The 25,070-nt window shown below is 34.5% G+C and overlaps 1 protein-coding gene across 1 annotated transcript in view; it reads left to right on the forward strand.

Moving 5' to 3' along the window:
• Cadm2 (cell adhesion molecule 2) overlaps positions 1–25,070 on the forward strand; it is a gene marked incomplete at its 5' end in the record, with an annotated part of 227,892 nt that overhangs the window by 91,244 nt on the left and 111,578 nt on the right. The window contains one exon of the mRNA XM_059277714.1: positions 16,551–16,721. Coding sequence (XP_059133697.1) covers positions 16,551–16,721 — 171 coding nt within the window. The remainder of the gene's footprint in view (positions 1–16,550; positions 16,722–25,070) is intronic.

Consider the following 25,070-nt stretch of genomic DNA (forward strand, 5'->3'; position numbering starts at 1 on the left):
GGTGTTTAAGAAAAGTCAAGGACGTGTCCCTAAATCCCTTGGTTTGGAAGATGTCCATGCTCTTCTATGAACCTTTTAAGTCTGTTTTTAAGAGCTATTATCTAAAATTAAATCGAAGTGCACTTAGATATTTTAATGGTTCTGAGAACTATGCTTTAACCTACATCTTAACAATATTCTCTGGCCACATAATTACTTTCCTTTCCTCTTCTTTTCTTCATTTTTCAATCAAACATATACACAGGATCAACTTTGAGAAGTGATGGATTATTCATTCATAGTCTCAATTTGATTTTACAAATTGGTTTTCATATAATGATTCATTTAAGCTAAATATCTTCATTTGAATAAAATATTAAGTTGTGAGCCAGAGATTGTGACTTTATATACAAAACAGAAGAAAATAAATAAGACCTTCTCTGTATTATTCACATTAAATACATAAAGATTTAAAGTATTATCATTTCAGCTTTCAGACTACATCATAATTTGTTAATTTTACATTTTTGATAAGTATACATTCACAATTTTTAGGAAGACAATCAGTTATTTTCAAAACTGTTCTAATTTCTAAAGTCTAAATTATGTTATTATTTTTTCTAAGGTTGGAGGTTGTCAGACCAGTTATATAATCTAATGAAATGATTCCAATAAATTACATAACTTAAATTTAAGTTTTATTTCAATACTGAATTAGTTGTGTGTGATTTTGTTGTTGTTGTTCATCTATTTATTTTACATCCCAGGCCCAGCCTCCTTCTCCATTCTCCCCTCCAAACTCCTCCCCTTTCCCCTACTCCACTCCCCAGTTCCCACCCCCATCCCCTCCTTGGAACACGAATTGCTAAAAGGTATTATTAATAAAAAAAAAAAAACTGGAGCCAGATATTGGGGTTAAAGCTGAAAGATCAGAGAGACAAAATGAACCACAGCCAACTTCACCTCGCCAACTCCTCAGCCCATCCTGTTTCCTCAGACTGTTAGCCTCTGAGTCTTCCCCCAAAAAGTGTCTCCACTGAACTGCTGCTAAAAAGCCTCTAGTTCCTGGTCCTCAAGCCTTATATTCCTTTCTGCTTCCTGCCATCACTTCCTGAGATTAAAGGCCTGTGTCCTTCCCAAGCAAACACTTGAGAACTTAAGTGCTGGGTTAAAGGTGCGTGCCATCATGACTGTCTCTGTTCCCAGTGTGGCCTTGAACTCACAGAGATCCAGACAGATCTCTTTCTCCCAAATGATAGGATTAAACACATGTGTGCCATCACTGTCTGGTCTCTATGTCTAATCTAGTGACTGGCTCTGTCCTCTGATCTCCAGATAAGTTTTATTTGTCAGAGCACAAATAAAATATCATCATACTTCCTCTTCTGTCTCTATCCAGAAAAGTGCAGGTTTCCCATGAGTATCAATAAAACATGGCATGTCAAGTTACAGTAAGACTAAGCACCTCCCAATGTAACAAGGCTAGGCAAGGTGATCCAGTAGTTGTGTGTGTTTTGATGCCTTGATTATTTCAGTCAGCTCAGTTCCAAATGGTTCACTCCCCTCTTTCTTAAAGGTGCATATTCTACCTCTCTGGATTACAGTCGTTTTTTGTTCATCACCTTTGACTATATTCCAAATATGTAGCCAGAATGTTTCTCCAGTTCTGCCCCACAATCCCATGGTCCAGACAAATCTCTCTCTCCCATGGTCCTGCAACTGCTTATAAAATAATCACTCAGAGGCTTAATATTATTTATAACTGCTTGGCCATTAGCTCAGGCTTATTATTGACTAGCTCTTATACTTAAATTAACCCATAATTCTTATCTATGTTTAGCCACATGGCTTGGTACCTTTTCTCAGTTCGGCCTTGTCATTTTGCTTGCTCTGTGTCTAGCTGGCTACTCTCTCCCCTCTGCCGTTCTTCTTCCTGTCTCTCTTTTCAATTTCCTCCCTAGCTGTAACCTGATTTGGCATGGACCAAATGGTTTTATTTATTAACCAATCAGAGCAACACATATTCACAGTGTACAGAAAGAAATCTCACAGCAGGTTTGTTTTAGTTTTTCTTTTTTTTTCTCCTTGTGAATGTTATACATACTTCAATTTTACTATTTAAAATATATTTTATTATTTAAAGAAAAGTGTCTTAAGCTTTCTTCTGGCAATTAACTTAGAAAATGTCCTTCACTGGTCCTGTCAAATTTCCTAAGTCAGTCAGGTAAAGTCTTTCTCTAGGTTTTATTTTTTCTCATTACTAATATAAAGTATTGCTGATCACCCAGTAGTCAAATGTGAGTTTTTCATTCTGTTTGGTGGAACAGTTCACTAAGAAGCCCTTGTCTAAGCCCATGTAATATTCCTCTCATCTTTCAGATAACCTTTGCCCCAGGCTCAGTTTCTTCCTCAGATAAAATGATTAGTACTTACTTTGTTGTTAACAGGAGGTCTTAAAGGAATCTGGTACTCTCTGCACAGGCCTCTTCTTTGATCCTCTGCCTGCAAAGGTGATTTGGCACTCCCAGAAGCTTTAAATCTTTTCCTAAGACCCAGCTACTTCAATATAGACCCTTTCTATGCAAAATATCTTGCCAAGATTTCAGGTCACAAACATAATAGTGCTCAGTTCTGTTGTTTATATCCTTCAGGTACCCAATACTGTTTCCAAGTGAGAGGAAAATTCATACCTTTTACCTCAACTAAGCTACAAGCAGATTTCCCCATCTTTTTCGGTGAAATGTAGAATAATAGTACTTTTAATAAAACAGTACTGTCTTTCAATTTTGTCTGTTTTCTTACTTCCAAGACATATAATAAAAAAGAGGAAAATGAATGAGAATAAAATATAACTGTGCTCACTTTGATTGGCTATTTCTACTTGCTCTGATGGGCTATTAGTGTTTTCTATTAAAATTGGATAATTTTGAAAATTAAACATTTTGTTAGTAACAGAAATTTAGTGCTCTTAGAAGTTCTTACATACTGTGAGAATTTAATGTTCTTGCAAAACTTTAATGAAATATAAAAATAGAAATTTTCACTTATAAATTTTTATTTTATTTTCCTTTTCCTTTTCCTTCCATCAAACCCTCTCTTATACCTCTGCTTCCTCTCTTCCATATTCATGACTGTTTTTCATTAATTGCCATTATATTGTTACAGACATATATGCATATATTAAAACATAAATATAGGTGGTTACTCTACATAATGTTACTTGTCTCTCAAAAAAACATAATTTCCACTATGCTCAGGAAGGGATAGCCATGTCTATTATCCCTGACACTATCTGTTTTCTGAAATATGCAGACTCTTCTGTAAAGTGGTCTTGTTGCCATGACAGTCTTGCCTTGCCTCATGACCAATAGCAGAATCATGAGACCATGGACAGAATCCTCTAAAACCATCAGCTATGAAAATGCCTCACTCCCTGAAGGCCTTTCTACACTCTATTTTGTTAAGGTCATGAAAGTCAGATTACACAGTACCTTCACAAGCTGAACAATGATTCTAGTTCTATTGGTTGCATCCATCCCAACTCCTGAGTAGGCAACAGGATGGAGGCAGTGTGACAACAGATTGAACCAGTTCTTTCTAAGATTTTATAGATTTTTCTCAAACAATGGTTCTAGTAATTTGGTATATGGAAATAGAAAATTTTATATACTTTATGTGTATATATGTTTGTGTGCAAATGTAAATAATTTACACTAGCAGTGATTGTTGTTCTGGAGAGAGGGCCTGCCATTCTGAAAGGCATTCCTAGATATTTATCTTTTTGCAGTATCATCTAGTGAATTCAATTAATTTATCTTACTGTAAATATTTTCATTTATTTATGCTTGCTTATTCTTTTATTTCTAATATTTTGCTATTTTATAGAAGAAACATATGTCTCATTTTAAAATTTAATAGCTATATTTTTGCTTCAAGAAAAGTTGAAACTATTTCACAATTTCTCTTTCTTATAATTATAGGTAATTTTTAGGTACTACTTCTTCATGAGTTTTAGAGAGAAAAAATAGTGTATGAATTTTAAATATTCAACAGTTGAATAGATTTAAATTTGGTATATTTTTAGTTTGCTTTTGCATTCTTATTTCTCCTCAATTACATTGCCAATTTCATTTTACCTTTTCTTAATGTACTCTTAAATATATTCAACTTTCCATCTTTTACTTCTTGCTTTTGTTAATTTTTTTAAATAACCAAATGCTTTAGGGCTGGAGATGTGGTCCAGTAATTAAGCATACTGTCAGCTCTTCTGGGGAACCTGAGTTCAGTTTCCACATCAGCTCACAACTATCACTCCCTCCAGTTGCAGGGGATCTGCCATTTCTTCTGGCCTCCATTGCACCAGGCACATATGCAGTGCATAGATATAACATGCAGGCAAAACAGCCATACCCATAAAATACAAATAAAACATTTAAAAATATATACCACACACAAAAATCTTGGTGGATTTTTAAAGTAAGGACTAACTAAAAGATAATTTACAATTACCTAGTGAGGGTATGGAGCAATTAAGTTTAATGGGAAGGAAGGACAGTAGAAAGATGTTAGAAGCTAGGGAGATGACTGAGTAAATGAAGAGCTTGCAGCACAAGTGTCATAGGTGGGTCTCAGTATCCCGAGGTAAAATGGGAGATGAAGTCAGGAAAATCTCCCAGGAGCTCACTTACCACACAGCTATCTTGGCATTCCAGCAACAAGCTCTTAAGTTAGGCATGCAAAAAGGCATGCTCTTGAGTTATGTGGAAGATGGAACAAGCATCCAAACATTGCCTCTGACTTCCCCAATCTCTGTAATGACCTGTACACACACACACCATGTGTGTGTACACACACATGAAAATCAAAATGTAACCCTCATATCACTCATGAGTCTCTTAGTCAAACTAGTAAGCCTGACATTAATTGTTGTGTAAAAAATGGAGAGAAACTAAAATAAAAGATGCACCAAATGTCCCCCAAAATTATATATATATGAATTAACTAAAAATAAAAGAATGAAAATATAACAAAATAGAGCTGTATTACATAAACCTTACGTGCAATTAATCTACAGATACCCCAACTTTTAAAATAGAATATGATCATATATTCAGAGTTTAAACTAATGACATCCTCAGTTTTTCAAGAGAATGATAATTATATTTAATAGAGATCTACTGTTTAAAAAAAAGAAAAAAGACAGAAACTGCTTCCAAATCACTCACAGACTTAGAATGAGCCACTTACCACAGCGAAAGCGTTGATTTACCTGGCTGAGTATTCTCATTATTTTAATTAATTCAAAAGATACTTATTAAGCATCTGTGATATTCTGGACAGTGTCCTCAATTCTCAATATGCAAATTATATGGAAAGCCCAGAAAGTAGTGATGCTCAAAAACAAAAATAGATGAGAAGGGAGAAGAAAATTGAGAGAAATGGATGAAAAAGCAGAAGGTGAAGAGAGAAGCAAAATAAAATTTCAATGTAAACTTAATTTGTGAATCAAGGATTTGGAATTACCTTAAAAATGTCAATAGTCCTGGAATTAATTACAATATTAAAATAATACATAGTTCAATAAAATGATCGAACTAAATGAGACCAAGTTTTAAAAAATCTCCTAGTAATATATGTGCATGTATAAACATTGTACATATTCAGAGAGCTGAATTATCATTTCAGATATCTTGTAGATTTAAGTGATTTAAATGGATAAGATGTAGGTTGATTACTCTTGCATGGGCTTAACAATACGTTTTATTAGAAAGTATGTTATCACTGGGTGATATTGTTATCATAAGCTTCAAATAATTTCCATGTATCTGTTTGTTACTTATACATTTGCTAAAATGCATAGACTTTTTATTTACTTGCAAAATATATTCCAATGAAGTAACTATTATAATCTGGCACCATATTTTTTTCATTTTGGTAACTTGTTATATATATTTTTTCAATATAGGTGAAAAGTCAGAATACCCTAATATAGTCAAATGATGTCTACCCTAAAGCCATCAGTACATATTCAAAAATAAAAGGTAGCACAGAAAATCTGGAATAAGTGGTAGCACAGAAAATCTAAACTCTTTTCTTGGAAGAGATGACAAGTGACAGCTAGTGCTTCTTCTTCTGATTCTTGGTTAATGGTTTAAAAGTTACTGTGAAGTTCACAGTGTCATTCAGTGTGAATGGAGCAAAGGGTACCTAATTACAACCACAAATATCATCCCTTAATTATAAGAAATTCATGTACTGAGAAACCTCATGGTCATTTAGCTCCTTTTAATACTTGCAACAATTAGCTAGTGACTTCTCCTATTTTAATCATTGAGTATTTACTTGAATCACACCTTTTCATTACATAGCCCAAAAATGGCATTTACAGAGGCCATTCTGGGATGGATGGATAGGCACATGTGTTCAAGCAGGTTTTTTTCCTGTTTATTTATTTATTATTTTTATTTTTGTTATTAAGAAATTTTCTATTCAGTTTACATCCCAACTACAGATCCCCCTCTCCTCCCTCGTCCCATCCCACAGCCTTCCCCCACAACCCACCACCATTCCCACCTCTTCCAAGGAAGGCCAAGCAGTTTTAAATTTCAGTTCCTTTGAATTCTTCATACTCTTCAATGAGCATTAAGGTGTACAATGATAAAGAATTGGATACAAACTAATTAGTTAACATTGTTCATACTTGCTGGCAAGATTAGAATTTCTTGGTCAGATTTCTCTACAGGAAAAATCCTAACTACTTACAGTGAAACACACTGGAGCCTGGCAAGCTGTGGGCAAAGAGTACCTTGAAAACAAAATATTGAAAAGTAGACCTCTGATGCATGTCAAGAATTATTAATTTAAATTAACTTAGTATACACGTGGTAGTCCATAAAGAAGTTTTATATTTGAGAACAACTTTTAGTATTTATAACTATCGCTCTTTTGGATATAAGAGATTAAGTAGTCCTAAATAAAATATTTTGTTCTTAAAATTTCTTTCCATTTTTAATCTCCACTTTTGAGGGCTTCGTATTTACAAATTATTACTAAAGAATAAACTGAGCAGGATATATCTTCATAGATTGCAAATACCAATGTAAATCAAAATAATGACATGAAAGTGACAAGTGATATTTTAAGCTCATTATACAAATATAATATAAACATAAGTGTTGTCAATGTTTCTGTGTTTTTTTTTAAGAAAGGGATATATTAAAAATAGATTATCTTAAGGGAATGGTAATCTGTCTCTTGGATGATCCTGGCTAATTATTAAGGAATTTCTAAATTAGCATTTTCTCTCACATTATGTATATTTCATAATCCCTTGAAAGAATTTTCATATATATCTAATGAACTGCTTAGATAAAACTGTTATCAGATTTTACTTTCATATTTTTTAAAACATTGACAGCTTACTGGATACTCTTGTGTACTGGGCAATCCAGTTCTTAACCTTCTTCTAAGGATCTGAAACTCATTATGGGGTAAAGAAACTGAAATATGACATTATTTTATAGGGGAAATTGAGGTCCCTTATTTTGGTTCTTAGTCTCATTAACAAAATAATTTAAGAATAAATTTGAAGCTGAGCATAGTGGTATATGCCTTTAATACTGTCAGTTGATAGGCGTCAGCAAAAGGGTCTCTGATTTCTAGGCTAGCCTTGTCTACAGAGAAAGTTCCAGGGCAGCCAGGGCTACACAGAGAAACTTTGTCTCAAAAAAAATCATCAAAAAATAGATGATAGATAGATGATAGATAGATAGATAGATAGATAGATAGATAGATAGATAGACAGATAGACAGATAGATAAAGCAAGACAAAGAATGTACTCAGAAGGAAGCTGTAGAACAATTGTATTAGAGTTTAAAACAAAGACTCCAAGACAGGCAAGCTGTAAATATAGGCAGATAACTGGAGAAGTAAGATGGAGGAAAGAAAGCAGTAAACCATATCATTTGTATAGTCATGTGTCAGAAATGTGATAGAGGTACCAGAGGAAAAAAGCAGAATGTCTAAATTGTAAGGGAAAAAAACATTCTCAGGTTTTAGCAAACATCTGGAAGAAAAAAACAATGAAATGATAAGGAGGAAAGTTATTCTTTTCTAAGTAAAGAAAAGATGGATTTCTAGGAAGGAAATATATATTATCTCAATAAAGAAATAATTCCTCCATATCTTTATCATGGTTTTAGCTCAGTAAGCCTTCTTGAGGATTAATCCCTAAGTTGTTGACAGGTTTAGCTGGATTAACTCTTCTGTTTCAGTAACATGGAGTGGTAGGTCTCAACCCACGCCAAAGACAGAATTTGGATTTTTTTTTTTTGACTAGGAGGAAATAACTTTTCTTTATAGGATCTCAACAAAACCCAGGCATCTTTCAAGACTATTGTAATTACCCTCTTCAAATATATAATCATTACATCTTAGAAGATGGGATGAAAATGAGAATAAACATCTAATTTCTACCATGAAAATACAGATTCATAATCAATTTACTGGAAAAAATATTAGTGTCTACAATGGAGTTTAAGTCATGTCCTCAAATTCAGCCTCCAGGCAATGATGCCTGTGTAGGAGATAATAAAAAAACAAACCTCTCTTCTAACCTTCCTGAACTACAACAAGGACAATCTAAAATTGTTGTTTTTGGAGTCTCTGCCCCTAAATTATCTAGCCAGTTCATATCTCCTCTCCTTATCATTTACATATGGAAAATGACCTAGAGTTGAACTGGTAAATTTCAGAGATGACTTTAATCCTGATAAGGTCATCTAAACTGTGCCATACAGTTCTTAGTGGTCCCCTAGAGTCACAACCCTCAACAGTTATTTAAATATCAATCTTTGCACACTAGCCAGAAATCAAACTATGTGTGATATTTTTGAGGGAGCCTGACTTTACTTATAGCTTGTTTTACTTCTCAAAGGATTTGCACAAGTTCAAAAATATTAGATCAACTAACACAAAATGTAATGGTATTGAAAATGTAATAGTAGCCAAAGTAGTGTAGAAAAAAAATAAAATCTGGTGAGATTATTAATAGATTGCTTATATAAGTATTTTCAAATTTACCAATAGCAAATCACTACCAACATTGTTGGTGTAGGTATTTTTATCTACCATTTCAAATGAGCTATTATCAGTTAATTAGCATGTGCATAAAACTACAGGGTTTTGAGATTTAATATTTTCTGGCCCAGAGGCAAAGAGTTTCCAAGTCCTCACTTTTAAACATTATGATTATATTGAACACAGCCCTATCTCTGCTTTCCAAACACAAATTCTTGTAGCTGGTACTTACAGTACTCTGATTATTAATGCATTTTCTTCTATAACAGTTTCATACACAATTATGTATCCTGGTTATCATCCCCATCTATACTGTTCCCTATTTCCCTCGTACTCATGCAAGTGCTCCTTTCTTACCTATAATTCTCTCTCTCTCTCTCTCTCTCTCTCTCTCTCTCTCTCTCTCTCTCTCTCTCTCTCTCTCTCTCTCGCATGTGTTAGTTTTTGTTTTGTTTGGTGTGTCACAGAGTTTAACTAGGGCCCTCTGTGTGATCCAGAATTTGGAATAACCGTCATGGACTGGTGGTCTCACCACCAGGGGCTGTACAAATAGATGGTATGCCATCATCTCACTAGGAATTCATTAGTTGCCAAGAGAGCTACTGCAAGTTGGAAAGTCACAGGAGCCACTTCTCCATCTACAGCTGACTGTTAGGGAGCCCAACTGGAGCTTAGTGCCAGTAGGAACAGCTTTTGTAAGCTCACAATTGCCATGGAGATGCCATGTTTAGAAAATGGCATTTCTCAGCCCTCCCCCTACCTTCTGTCTCTTGCAAAATTCTGTACCATATTCTGCATGGTTCCCTGAGCCTTGCACTGAATCATTCCTTATTCTCAGCATCATGTACAGATAAGGAAGGGTCTTGGCAATAATCTTCATTTGGTACAAGAAACCAGGAGAAATTTGACAAAAACAAATATTAACTTTCAAGATACAACAAAAGTGAGAATTCAAAATAAGTAGATAAAGATCACTTCTCCATCAAACCTCCATGGAACTTATTTCTCTGACCTGATATTTTGATATATTTTAGTAAGATTTGAGTTGCAGGACTATGTCTTGCTCAAGGGAATATTTAACCTTAGGTGTCAACTAATGCTAGTATCAACCATTTATGACTGTCAAAAATCAGGATTATTATTGGCCCATTGTAGAAGATGAATATGATGAGGGTTTTTTAACTCTACTGCTTTTATAATGGGGGTGTATGAATTATTGCTAATGTGCTTTTTCTGGATGATTCATTTTCAAGATCTTTTCAAGTGCATTAGAAAAAGCTTTAATTTTGAAATTGTGCTATGTGAGACTTGTTCTCATTGTGTTTGACTTGGAGGTTTGAAGAGAATTTAAAATGAAAAGCTCCTCTTGAACATTAAAAAAATGTGAAGTGTTTTTGATTACTCAACTTTAATATAAGAAGTAAGCAAGTTTTTGATATCCCCGGTTATAGATTTTAAACTTTGTTTTTAAGTGACTCATATAAGTCAGTTATTTTTTCTCAAAGATTTGTTAGAGATTAATGACTGCAGGAAGGAAGGAAGGGCGCCATTTTCTTCCATTGTGTTTCCACTAATAAGCTGTCCATGCTACACTCAATGACCTCTCACCCATGCATGGGCAAAAAAACTAATTAAACTTAGTGAGTCACAAAGATAGCATAAAAATAAAAGAAGGACTCATTAAGAAGTAAAGGGGTTTCTGGAAGAGAATGAGAGAGGGAAACTGGAGTGAAAAGGAACAATATTCATAACATATATGTATGAACTTTTCAAAAAATTTAAAAATGAGAGTTGGTTACCCCAAAAGTAAAGCTATACTTTTAGAAACTGTGAGCTATAGAACTTATATTGAACAGTAGACATATCTATCAATCTCTGCAGAACATTGACTTCCAGGTTCTGACACTAAAGCTAGGTCAGGCAGCTTGTACCTTCTCCTTTAGCATAGCAAAAGAGAATGTACCCAGTTTGCTTACAGCGTACCCAGCAGTATTTGTACCATGAGAAAAATTCAGACTACATCCCTCGAATTTCTTTTTCCAATGAGTTTATCATCTGATCCCTCAAAAAATACATTTACAAATCCTATTAATAATTTAATAAAATTCATCTATAAAATGTATTAATACCTGAGGTTCACACTGAGTCCCTGCTGATCTGTTTAAGACCAGAGCATGTAAGGTTCAAACATAAGAGTATGTCTCTTAGTGTACCTAATTCCTACCTGATATCTCCAAAAGGTAGAAAAGATAGCACTCGCCATGTGAAGCTATGTAAGACCCACCTTGTTCTCAGTGTGACCTAATAGCTTTGCAATGGATGAAAAAGTAACTTGTCCTACCCATGTGCCCAGGTGGTATGGTGGTCTACTTCAGAATTCAGGAAAATGAATCACCTTCACAAAAGTAGAAGTAGCTCCTTTTCAAGTCTGTCTGAAAGGCCCCAAAATCACAAAAATGAAGAGAGCAAATGAATCAGAACTGTTCAGACAGGACTGCTTAGGGCTTGTTTAAACCACCGATGAGACAAGGCTACTTTCCTAATTTCTCTCAGAGAGATTTTCTTCCTGAAACTCCAGTGTTAATGGTCAGAATGCAGTTAGAGAGACAAGCAGCCTAATATTGTAAGCCAAGGAAAGATTGCTAAGGAGATATTTCTTGAAAACTGATCTTTGTGTATTTGTTGTTGTTGTTGTTGTTTGGTGGGGAAAAATGAATGTTTAAAAGACCAAGATTCTTTACTTTGCTTCTTAGATAATATAATTCAAGTATAAAATGCATTTATTTTGGGCTCACACTCTCTAAGTGACTCTCAACTGTGGTTATTTCCTATCTTTACTCTTCGTCAAAAGGTCCTACTTTCTGAATATAAGGAGATTATCATTCTACAGTCAATGGCTTAAGGGGAACTGTCACAATATTTGATGCTAATGTATCCACTATCTGTGGTGGTAGTATGTTCCCCAAAATATTGTGCACCCTAATAAACTTATCTGGTGTCAGAGACAGAACAGCCACAATATTAAACATAGAGGATAGGCAGTGGTAGCACATGCCTTTAATCCTAGAATTCCAGAGGCAGAAATCCATGTGTTCAAGGATACAGCCAAGCATGGTGACTCACGCCTTTAATCCCAAAAAGCAAGCCTTTAATCCCAGGGAGTGAGGCAGAAAGCAGAAAGATATATAAGGCATGAGGACCAGAAACTAGAAGCATTTGGCCTGGTTGAACATTTGGCTGGTTAAGCATTTGGCTGGTTAAGCTTTTAGGTTTTGAGCAGCACACTTCAGCTGAGAGCCATTTGGATATGAGGACACAGAGGCTTCCAGTCTGAGGAAACAAGATCAGCTGAGAAGTTGTCCAGGTGAGGTTAGCTGTGGCTTATTCTGTCTCTCTGATCTTCCAGTGTTCACCCCAATAACTGGCCTCAGGTTTGATTTAATTAATAAGACCATTTAAGATTCCTGCTATAACTATCCTTTTACTCTTCCAAACATTGTCTCTGAACCATCAGACAACCTTGAGGCTCCACACTGCCTTCTATGAAGTGAGACTTTCCATTGCAATAGAGTAGAAAGGTGATTGTTGTGCACATTCTATTTTAAGACAAGGGAATGGAAACTCTAAAGATAGAATTTGAAACAAAAGGGAATGTAGAAACAATAAATAAGCTGCACAGTATAAAGAAAAATCATATTGACTCTATATATCCATACATTATCACTTATTTAAAAAAATGTTTGTTAGGGAAATGGCACCATGGATATCGGTTTATGACCTGCAAGCACTAGGAATTGAGTTCAAATACTCACTATTCATGTAAAAAGGCAGGCATTATGGCCTGTAACTCAAACATTGAGGGGTGGAGACCACTGGGTCATGGGCACTTGCTGGCCAATCAACATAGTCTGAACAGCAAGTTTTCAGAAGAGTGATGCATCCTGTTTAAGGCTATAACAGGAGAGTGACAGAAAAAGGCAGCAAATGTCTTGTTATGAGCTCAGGAGGCATTTGCATTAACAGGTAGATGTGCATGACACACCCGCCTACCCACTCACCCACCCAGAGAGAGAGAGAGAGAGAGAGAGAGAGAGAGAGGAAAAGAAAAGAAAAGAAAAGAAAAGAAAAGAAAAGAAAAGAAAAGAAAAGAAAAGAAAAGAAAAGAAAAATTGAAATACAATTTACATTTGCAAATTCTCTTCATTTGGAGAAGGTAAGCATCTAATAAAGAGAAAGGTATGACTGGGTTATCGCTGTGGTTGTATCTGATCACATTGTGACCTAGATTGACCCTATAAATCAGTATAAAAATATGAAACCCACAAATTATACTAGTCTTTATTTTATTTGAATGATTCTCAATAAAATTTTATGTGACATATAATTACTCTCAAATTTTATTACAAAATTAATATTACATTAATGTTGTTTTATAAAAGAAGCAAATGAATAGAGCAGATGTGGGAATTTTTAAAATGCAGCTGTTATTCAAATAGAACAATTAATGCTTAAGAACAATTTTTCAAATGTAGTATAAGGTAATCATATAAATTGTCAAAAGGTCTAAGTTGTCTTACTTTGTTACTACTTGGAGCTAGGAATAAGTAACCATTGGAATAGGTTGACAGGGTAGATAATAAAATCTGAAAGTAGGTGACATTCATGTGAAAATCTCCAAGATAATAAAAACTAAAAGTGTATCATAAATTTTTATGGCACTAAGTAGCTATAAACACATATATACACATCTGTATTTTCCTGATAAAACTTGACTTAAAGATGGTCATTTCATTTTTTTACATATTTAACTGAGATGTTATTAGTATTAAATATAAAAATATCAACTAATGACTCCTACAGAAGCAAAAATGATATTCATGCAATGTACTTATGAAAAGTTATTCACTTGCCATGGTATCCTAAAATTATACTTAAAAGACACAATTGTACCACTTCAAATTGTTTTTATTCTCTATTCTTTTCTAAGAGCCATAAGACTTCAGTGTGCATGCATGCGTGTGTGTGTGTGGGGTGTGTGTGTGTGTGTGTGTGTGTGTGTGTGTGTGTGTATGTGTGGTGTGGTGTGGTAAAAATCTTGAGGGTTTTTTATGTGAACACAATAATAAACATATACAACTTTAAAGCAAAATATTTAACAGTCATGTACCTGTATCATTTACCAACATATGATTTTGTTCTTTAAAATTAAGCAATAAAATAAATTTGTATTTCCCCAAAAATAAGTAAAACTCAAAGAATAACGCACATAGCATAACATATCTGGTATTTTTAACAAGTAAATTGTTTTCAGAAAGTTAAAATGCAGGGAAAATAAATCAACAGATTACAAACAAAATTTTACATATTTTAAAATTGTGTTCAATATAGTAACAGGTTATATGGCATAAGGATATTTGGGAACAATGGAGTCTTTCTGAAGATCTACAGCTTCTTGAAACTAGAAGGCCAACAAAATCACCTGCATTAGGGCCTTTCAGGATTTTGTTTCATGAATTAAAAGAATGAAAGTCACAGATCACAAGACCACAGAGGGTGCATTTTAGATGATATTTATTATGGAATCATAGGTAGGAGCTTAAGAGGAATAAAGATCCATGACATTTGAATTAGTCAGACCTGAAGTTCTGCCACGAGATGGGTCAACAGCCCAAGATAGGAAGGGGAGCTTCAGAGAAAGAGTGAAAAAGCCCAGAGTTCCAGAGTAGTCAACTTAGGCTCCGGCCAGTATCCAAAACAAGGAGACTGGCAAGAAGAAGGAAAATTTATTCTGAGCAAAAACTCACAATGGTGGCTAATGCCATAAAAATCAGGGCAGCTCACAGGGAATGTGCTAGGGAGCAGAAATTCAGGGAAAGAATAATGATTTCACCTTTATCTTTGCCATGGCTTGAGTTAAACCTGTCTCAGTGAGAGTGGTCCCTTGGCCAGATAACACAATTGGATTAACTCTTAAGGAAAAAGGCAATTGACATTTCTCCACGAGACATAAATGTCTTTCTTTTGGCTAGGAGGCAACAGCTTTCCCTTAACAAGCTTTCTATGTTACTGTATATTACACAGATTTCGTGGCAAACTTGCTTCCAGAAAGTCTCACTGTGTATTACATGATGAAAAATAGGAAAACAGAGAATGTGTAAGAACGCTAAGCAAATTATCCTCTCAACTATAGATAAGATCTTGGCATAATAGCATATTAACTTTAGCATATTGTATGATTTCTAATGTGTCATAATTGTCCTGTTCCTATCAACTTCTTCAAACTTGAGACAGAACAAATAATCCCCAAAGGACCATTTGTCTTAGGGTTCTCATTGTTGTGAAGAGACACCATGACCATGGAAACTCTTATAAAGAAAATGTTTATTTGGGATTTCTTGCTTACAGTTTCAGAAGTTCATTCAGTCCATTATCATCACGGTGAGGAGTAAGGCAGCATGCAGGCAGACATGGTGCTGGAGTTGAGAGTCCTTACATTTTGATGGGCAGGCAGCAGGAAGTCTACTGAGACACTCAGTGGTATCCTGAGCACAGACAACCTCAAAGTCATCCCCACCGTGACACACTGCCTCCAACAAGGCCATACACACTCCAACAAAGCTACACCTCCTAGTAGTGAGACTCCTTATGAGATTATGGGGGCCCATTATATTCAAATTACCACGCTATTTAACAATAGGTCAGCCTTAATATAAAACTAAGCTTAAACATCAATAAATGAATTCACATCTTGAGAGAAACACTTTTCATTTATGCTGAAATGAATTCCTCAACTAAGGAAAGAGCATTTTTTACCATGTAAATTTCAAAGCAAATATATTTTAATTATTTTCAGTATTCAAATGTTTCTTTTCTATCTGAAGGTGGCCACTTTTGTCTGTTAAATACTTTTTAGCATTTTTTAAAAAAATTTCCCTTGGGTTGTTCAATTGGAAATAAGAATACATACACATTTCACACTCTAAGTCATAAGCAGATAGTGATGAATGTATTCTTTCCAAATGTGCTTACAGTTCAGAGGCGTTACATAAAATTTTAGAGGAACATAACATAAACTGGAGTAGAGACTGCTTTTGTGAAATGGTGCTTTGCAGGTTGAGGGCAGAAAAACTTGTGCCTGATTATAATCTAGGTCAGTTTGAAAGCTAAAATAAAAATTCTGCATCCCACACACCATTTCATTTTTTTTATTTCTAACATAACTCTTAAAATTTATTTTTGGAGTTGTATAGTTTTGTTATCAACCTGAAATACATTTGTATATATATATATGTCTCAAATTATGAACACATCCATCAACACATATTTTCACAGAAAAAAAAGTACATGACATTCTTCTAGTGTTACTCATATCTATTTTACAGATTTGCTCTTAAATCTAGCACCAATTGAAGATGGTTTTACATCACTTGTGAGAGAAGTGTGATGGCTTGTGGACAATATCACAGAAGTTTTCTACAACTTGTATTTTCAGATGTGAAGTACTTGAAAGAGGAGGACGCTAACCGAAAGACCTTCACCGTCAGCAGCACGTTGGATTTCCGAGTGGACCGTAGTGATGATGGAGTGGCCGTCATCTGCAGAGTAGACCATGAGTCCCTCAATGCCACCCCTCAGGTAGCCATGCAGGTGCTAGAAATACACTGTAAGTAAACACACTCCCACCTCCTTTGTTTCTTGATTTGTATTTAAAATCAGTGTTTAAATTACATGAAGTTATAGCAAATGTGTGAAAAAAACCTACCTATACTCATGAGTTTCAATCACATTCAAAGGTAAGAGTGCTTTATTTGAGTGTGGCTCTTAACAATGAAGGAAAATAAGGAACATCTCAGATTTAATGTTCTTAATTATGGTTGGAGTTCTGGCTTGATGTGCATATGTGTGGAAGAGCGTGGGTGAGGACAGTGGAGATATATCAAACTATTTTAGTCACTCGAAAATTGTTTCCCCTTGTTTTTAACCTTCTACATGCTAGATGTTAGTCTCTTTGAATGCAGAGGCACCTTGCCTACATCCATAATTATCACAATTGCAGTCACAATGTTAATTGAGTGATATGCACGTATGAGGGGTAGTGCTGAAGATTTGGGGTGTTGTCTCACACAGCCTGATGTACAGTCAGTGTTATCAGTTACAAGGTGTACAGGAAACCGTGCAGATCAAGGGGGATAAGTCAACTGCTAGTAAATGGTAGACTTGTAATCTTTTACTTAGAGAAGTCCTGGGGATACAGATTTACTAAAATGAAGCTTAGTTACTTGAAATGCATAAGCCAAAATAAAAAGGAGAAGATAAAATATCATCTTTGTGAGTTTCGTGATTTGATTCTTTGAGAAAATGAAATGATTTTTTTTTTTGGTTGTCTTTCCTGGGATGAAATTAAAGCCTGAACTTGGAATTACATTAAACCCTAAAATTCTGAAGTATGATCAAACACCACTCTTCTAATATGCTTATTGTATTTTGTATTTCATTTATTAGTCAGTTTTGCATTGATCCTTAATAAATAGCAGCCATGGTTTAGGAATCTGTACTTACAAAAAATACCAAAAGAACAAAACTAAAGCTAACCTACTTGTCTCCAATTGTTATCACCACTAAAACAACAGGAAAAATGCTTCTTTTACAGAACAAGTTGTAATGATACATAGGTAATACAAATAATCTCTGCATGCAACATAGTACCAAGTGACAATTATTATGCAAGAAAGATAAGCCAAATGAGATGGTAGGAAGATGAAAACAGTGGTAAGATTATTGCTTTGATGAGCTTACCAACATGTAATGCTGAGGAATGAATGATACAAAGCCGTGAATTAGGAGCACACCTGTTACATTTATTTCTAGAAACAACAGGGCAATCAGAAAGACCATAGTAGAACCCACTGGGGCAGAATAAACAGCATTAGGAGAAAATACTAGAGACGTGTCTGAAACTATTGCAATTTAAAAGCAATTTGTATTGCATTAGATTAATTTTACTAGATTTTCTCCTGCTGTCCTTGAAGCAGATTCCAACTCAAGCACACATAGAGACCACATGAATATTATTTCTAGTTTCAATATTTCTATAAAAATGACTTTGTGAAGGTCGCCAAAACTGTGTAGACTGATTATGAGCTAGAGAATCAATTCCTGTGTTGATTTGATTATAAACTAGATAATTAATCCCTAGAAGCTGGAGACAATTTAAGTCAAGTTTGAGACATTTAAAAGATTTCAAATGGATGTCAATGACTATCCCTTTACATTGCTTATTTGATCAGTGAATCTACAAGGTACAAGAAATAGAGTAAATTGATATTTTTAAAGACCCATATTGCCATCATAATAGATTTAATTTTTAAATATACTTGTACTCTGTGAGGTAATAGTATTTGAACATTTCCCATTTATTTAACTATAATTCAAACATATGAGGTACAAAATTAATAGAAATCAAGTGATAATAATTGTTGACAAACACCATCACGTCACAGTCCTTCAGCTAATGAAGCAGCTGACAATTTGTTTAGGTTTCTGTGTGTTCACAGAGACACAGCAGATGAACTGTTGAGTTTTGTTATAAGAAGCAGACTGTTTAGAATGAAATTAGGCTTATGGGTCTGAGTATTTACCTCACTGGGTGTTTTCTGCATAAGCATGAAGACGTCAATTTAGATCTCCAATATCTACAAGAAAGGCAAGCACAGAGACATGTACCTGCCATCACTTCTGAGAATGCAAAGGCAGGGGAAAATCGCATGCTCACTGTCTAGCTAAAGGAAGAGTAATGAGAGCGCTTTCCACTTCAGTGAAGACCTAGTGTCAAAAATCAAGGTGGAGAGTGAACGAGTACAAAATGCAGAAGTCTACCTCTATTCTAGCCTCCCCGTGAGCGTGCACGGGTGAGAATTCCTTCACACACAGAAACACACAAATATACACATGCAAACAAACAATAAAATAAGTCTCAGAGAAACACATTACTTAAGTAAAAAAAAAAAATGAAGCCAGGTTTTTCTATATATTTGGAAGAAGGTTCAGGATTTGATGCTGTCAATAATAGAATTATGCCGGGCGGTGGTGGTGCACGCCTTTAATCCCAGCACTCGGGAGGCAGAGCCAGGCGGATCTCTGTGAGTTCGAGGCCAGCCTGGGCTACAGAGTGAGTTCCAGGAAAGGCACCAAAACTACACAGAGAAACCCTGTCTCGAAAAACCAATAACAATAATAATAATAATAATAATAATAATAATAATAATAATAATAATAGAATTATGTCAGTGATTGGAATTTCATAACTTGATTTAGAAGACAGAAATTTTAAAACAGGACTAAGTTTGTTAATATGACACACTAACCAGGGTAAGCTTCTGATAGCTGAGTATTCTGGCCTCTATGTCACCTCAGTTTTTCATTGATCTTGGCTTTGCCTTCCTCCATCCCATAGTCACAGAACAACTTTACTGCCCAGAATTACTGTGATCGTTTTAAGTATTTCAGTTTAGCTTTTAGTACTAAACATCTACTGCCAAGCTCATTTTTACTTCCTTGGAAATTCATATTGGTACTATAAAATCCCTAGTCACCTATTTGTTATTTTTTATATTTAATATATTTAGTATATATTATTTTGAAAACTTCACAAAGGTCAGTAACTGAGTTCTTTAACTTTTACAAAGTTTTACATGAAAGATTTCACATTCCTGCAGAGTGATGAATTAAAAATGCCATCTTCTTCTATTATGGATTAATATGTAAGTGGCCAGAGGGCAGAAACTAGATCAATTTAAATTATTTTTTTTAGAATCTAGCATACCATCATTCAAGTATATCAAGCTAATTAAAACCAACTGATGGAAATGCTAAATGTTCCTTATGGATACAGAACATTCTCCAGAAATGATGCAAGTATAGTTATTAGAGAGAATTACAGTTAGTATTAAAATTAGAGCCAATACATCGAATGGTACAGTCTTCATAAATACCTAAGGGTAATGGTAAAATGTCTATATTTTCCACCTAGAAACAGGAGATTATCAAACCACACACACACACACATACACACACACACACACACACACACACACACACACACACAAACACGCACACACACACACACACAGACACGCACACACACACATATATATATATATGTAATACATAGGATGAATAAATTGCTATGGATTCAAACAGAGGAAGATAGAGTGCAGTTTTGGAAAAGGGAATAAAATAGAGCGGTTAGTAAATTCAGGATTTCTTCATTGTATAATAATATCCTCACTATGGATGATCTCAGAAATGGTCTCAAATGGAGAATTGCTTAGAAGAAATATCATGTTTTCTCTAGTGCATGAACAGAGAACATATGCATTTTTAAAATAATGTACCAAATAATAACTGTACAAGACACAAGAATCCTGTTGTCAGATTGTACGAAATTGAAAGTAAAAGTTGAATACATAAGACCAAGGAACATAATGAATATACATGGTAAGACAAATTATAAAAGGGTGTTTCAGCTCTGTATCCTTGTTATGTAGATTTTTTAAAGGAATTATCCTATGAAATATATGAGAGCAACATTTAAATTTACAAAGGATTAATCATTTTTTATATACTTCCACTTTGATGAAAGGCACTCCTTTTAAACTGGAATTTAAGAAAGAGAAGAATAGATATTGTCTTATCCTGTCAACCACAAATGATTTCAAATTTCACATATTAGGTAAGAGAATACTTCTCAACTGAACAACATGAAAAGCCACTCATTTTTAACAGATGAAAACTCTTATCTTTCTAACTTTACTTGTATCTCTTTGAAACAAAACTTTTTTATTGATCTGATCTAATTTTCAAGAACCAGATCATATGAGTCAGATTTTACTCAGTGCTCAGTAGAAATAATGAATGTGCACCAGCAGAAGACTCCATACAGTACACAGTATAGAAGAAAAACCAAAACAGCTATTTTCTGCACATGACATTGCATTGACAAAATTATACTAAAGTGTAACTCTTATTGAAAATGAAAAACACAAGGAAAAAAATAGTAAAATGTCAGAGTTATTCTATTTGTATCAGAAAGCACTGTAACACTCGTCTAGAGTGAAATGTAGTTTAGAGTCTGGATTTTTAAATGTTTATATATGTGTTTTAAAATGCATTATATACTTCCCCATCAAAACAAATAATCTTATAATAAATTATTAATATTTGTTTTGTATTTGTATTTGAATGTGATGTTTCATGTATAAAATGATAGTTGCTTAAAACTGTGGATCATTAACATTTAAGCAGTAAGTAAAGCAGTTAAAATGGCTCATGAATTATGTCCTCCATTTGAGCTCAAACGTTCTGTCTGAGTAACAATGGAAGGCTGTAAGTGAAAGCAAGGGAAGAGAAGAGAAGGGAAGGGAGATGAGGGATTGGGAAGGGAAGGGAGTTGAGGGGCTGGGAAGGGAAGGGAAGGACTTCAGGAAAGAAGAGAAGGGGAGGGAGCATCAGGTTTAGGGATAGCATTGTGTTTAAATGATATCAGTTAGGTTAGTGGTAAATGAATATATATGCATCAAATACATTTTAAAGTAACTCAGAACACGTTATCTTTGCTAAATGAGATAATATCTCTATAAGGAGTTAATGGTCAATTTCAATTCCTGACCTACACATTCTGAGAATTATGTTTCTAATCTAGGTAGCAGAACAATGGGTAGTAAAGTTATTTTATTTCCCCTCAACATCTTATGTTGTAAAACATTCCATAGTGTTTCTATGGTGATTCTGTTGTTGTTAAATCTCCTTTAGAGATTTACCTTGGGCTAGAGAAACAGAACTCACTGTTGTAAATTTCCGCTACATTTATCATCCATGTAATGCATTTCAGCTTTTATTCTCATGAATTGATTAAAAATACAATTCTGATTATTATAGAAGAGAATCATTGGTTATGTGCTTGGGGAGTACCAGCTCTGTTGTTTATGTACTCTCTTTCTTGTGGGTATTTGGTATACAGAACAAAGATATTTCTAAATGGAAAATTGGAGATTTTTTTCATTTGATGTGTTTTCCTGTTGATTCTTCTTTTTGACAATAAAAAATACTATAGGCTGCAGAGATATCTCTGGTTAAGAGCCCTTGATACACTTGCATAGGACTTGAGTTCAGTTGCAAACACCCACAGAGGTCAGCTCAAAGTTCCTTGTATCTCCAGGGACCCATTCCTCTCTTCTGCCTCTGTGCCCACCCACACATAATAGAGAGAGTCATATATGCAAATATTAAATATATGTAAATAAAAAATAATGGAAATCCAATCTCATCAGTTCACCTTGCACAGAACCCCTGTGTTTCTGAAGCCCAAAGTACATTTTAAAACATCTTGTACTTCTCATAAAATATGCTTTTACAATTTTCTACCAAGTTTAGAAATTTTTGCAATTTTAGAAAACATGGTTGTTCCAGATCTTATAGGTTTATAAGACAGGCAGTTCTATGTGCTATATGTATTTAAAAACATGTATCTCATTGAACTAGCGTCTCCTTTGAGGAGTGTTGGTTACAAAAGGCAACTAATGCAAGAACTCTATTCAGAAACCTAACAAATTTCTAAACATTCTCCAGGAAGTTACAGCTATGATATTTTACCTGAAGTAAGTATTACAGATATATTTTGTTCATTAAGTAAATAAGTTCTTATCCCACATAAATGTTAGATATAGTCCATTTAGTCTTTTTAATATCAAATAATTAAAAGTGATTGAATTATCAAATATTTTACTCTTTCTAAATGTGATGCTTCAAATTATCATATATTATGCTATTGATCATAACTGATTTTGTTTTCTGAAGTCAATTTATATATCTATCCAAATATCAGTATGAATTCTAAGGCTTAAAAATGAGAAATTACCTTTAAAAAGTAAAATGATGCCATCTAAAATGTTTTATTCTAATCAAAGCTTATTGTAAAGTACTCAGTTTTACTTCTTGTGCTGGGGCTAGAACCCAGAACAAGAGAAACAAATGTTCTACAAAAGGCCTTCAACCACAGCCCTAAAGTCTTACAGCATTCAAATTGTTGTTCTGAAGGACAAGAAACAAGAGACTTAGAATAACAGACGCTTGCATCACAGAAAAATCTAAAAATGGGTTGCTCAAAATGTTTTAAATTATTATAGGCATGGAAATTAAACATATAAAGAAGAAAAGTTAATAGCAAAATTGTAGAGTGTATGCATATTATAGAAGATACAGAAAATAATGTACTTTTTAACTAATGTTAAAATTTTACTGAATAACTGTAATAAAGAATTAAAAGTGGCTAAGGATCTCCATAGTCACCATATTCACACCTTGATGGAGGCTGAACACAGTGAGGTTAGAACAAGTGTGGGCTACAAAGGAAGTTGTAGGACATTCTAAGATACTATGTAAAAACTAAAAAAAATAAATAAATAAAAAGACATAACAAAGGAAACAACAAAAACTTTAAAGAAAAGGCAGAAATAATTGGCATTTTGAATCCTTCCAAATTAAAAGCTATTTTCTTCCAGCTTTTAAAGGTCATAGGCTGATTCATTTTTTAAATGAGTATATTTCATACCACAATATTTTAGGGTTGTTGTAATTCTATGGATTATAAGGTATTATAACACAGCTATTCATGTATATACACAGACAAAAATCCTTGATAGGAGCAAAGTATAACTGGAAAACTACCATTGCAACTGGAGAGGTGGGTCAGTGGCTAAGAGAACTTTTTGCTCTTTGAGAGTACCCAGGCTCAGTTTTAGCACCTACATGGTGGCTCTCAGTCATCCATAATTCTAGTTCCAGGGGACCTAGCCACTTTTACGACCCCTGAGAACATCATGTATCCAAATGATACACACACATACATGTAGACAAAAAAGGCATACACATAAATGAAATATAAATAAATCAAATTTTGAAAGAAAGAAACATACTGTAATCAGTCAATGCATATGAACTTGCTAGCTTAGGTCTGATATACCACAAAAATGTATCATTGCTATTGACAATTTCACATCATGTCTGGTAGCACACTGTTTTGTTTCTGTTTTCTTTCTTTTTATCATTTATCATCACTAATAGACTTTATTTTTAGAAAATTTTTAAGTTTACAGAAAATTGTTCAGAAGGTTCAGAGTTCTTATATATACTCTCTTTATTGATAATAATAAAAATTATTATCACACATCAATTATAATTGATCTGATGTCAAATAATGTAATAGAAATCCCATCATTTACTTTGTATTTACTCCTTTGCTTTGAAGAGTTCTACAGGGTTTTATTAAATTATGTGTGTACAAACAGGAATATTGAAAAAGTAGTTTGATAACATGACAATTTAGCATAATAACAATAACAGACTCTGACTTAGGGCCCATAACCAACTCAGTCATGAAATTCTGATAGATTATAGTAACATGCATGAAATTATGACCTGTGGAGCAAGCCTAAAATCAGAAAGTGGTTATTTTCCTTTAACAGTCCTACCACTGTTACCCCAGTAGGTACCCCTTGCCATGAAAGTGAATATTGCAGCATGTGGTGTCTGATGTTGAGAAAGGCCACTGAGGTCTTTTCTCCCTTAGCTGTTTATGTAGCATTTCCCTGTACTGTGAAAGCTAACCAATGGGAAGGATGTATCCCAACTGTTCTGAGGCTGAGTTCCTGAAGTTTGTGGTGCCTTGAACAAAAGAATCTTACCATAGGGTTATGATGGGCGCCCAATGGCAATGGTAATACTCTAAGTTCGTTCAGACACCTCTTAGGTTCCCCTAACCCACTATGTAGAGCAATTTCTTTTTTTTTTTTTTTTGGTTTTTCAAGACAGGGTTTCTCTGTGTAGCTTTGCGCCTTTCCTGGAACTCGCTTTGGAGACCAGGCTGGCCTTGAACTCACAGAGATCCGCCTGCCTCTGCCTCCCGAGTGCTGGGATTAAAGGCGTGCGCCACCACCGCCCAGCAAGCAATTTCTAT

Source organism: Peromyscus eremicus, chromosome 12, assembly GCF_949786415.1.
Source record: "Peromyscus eremicus chromosome 12, PerEre_H2_v1, whole genome shotgun sequence".
In the NCBI taxonomy this organism is placed as follows: domain Eukaryota; kingdom Metazoa; phylum Chordata; class Mammalia; order Rodentia; family Cricetidae; genus Peromyscus; species Peromyscus eremicus.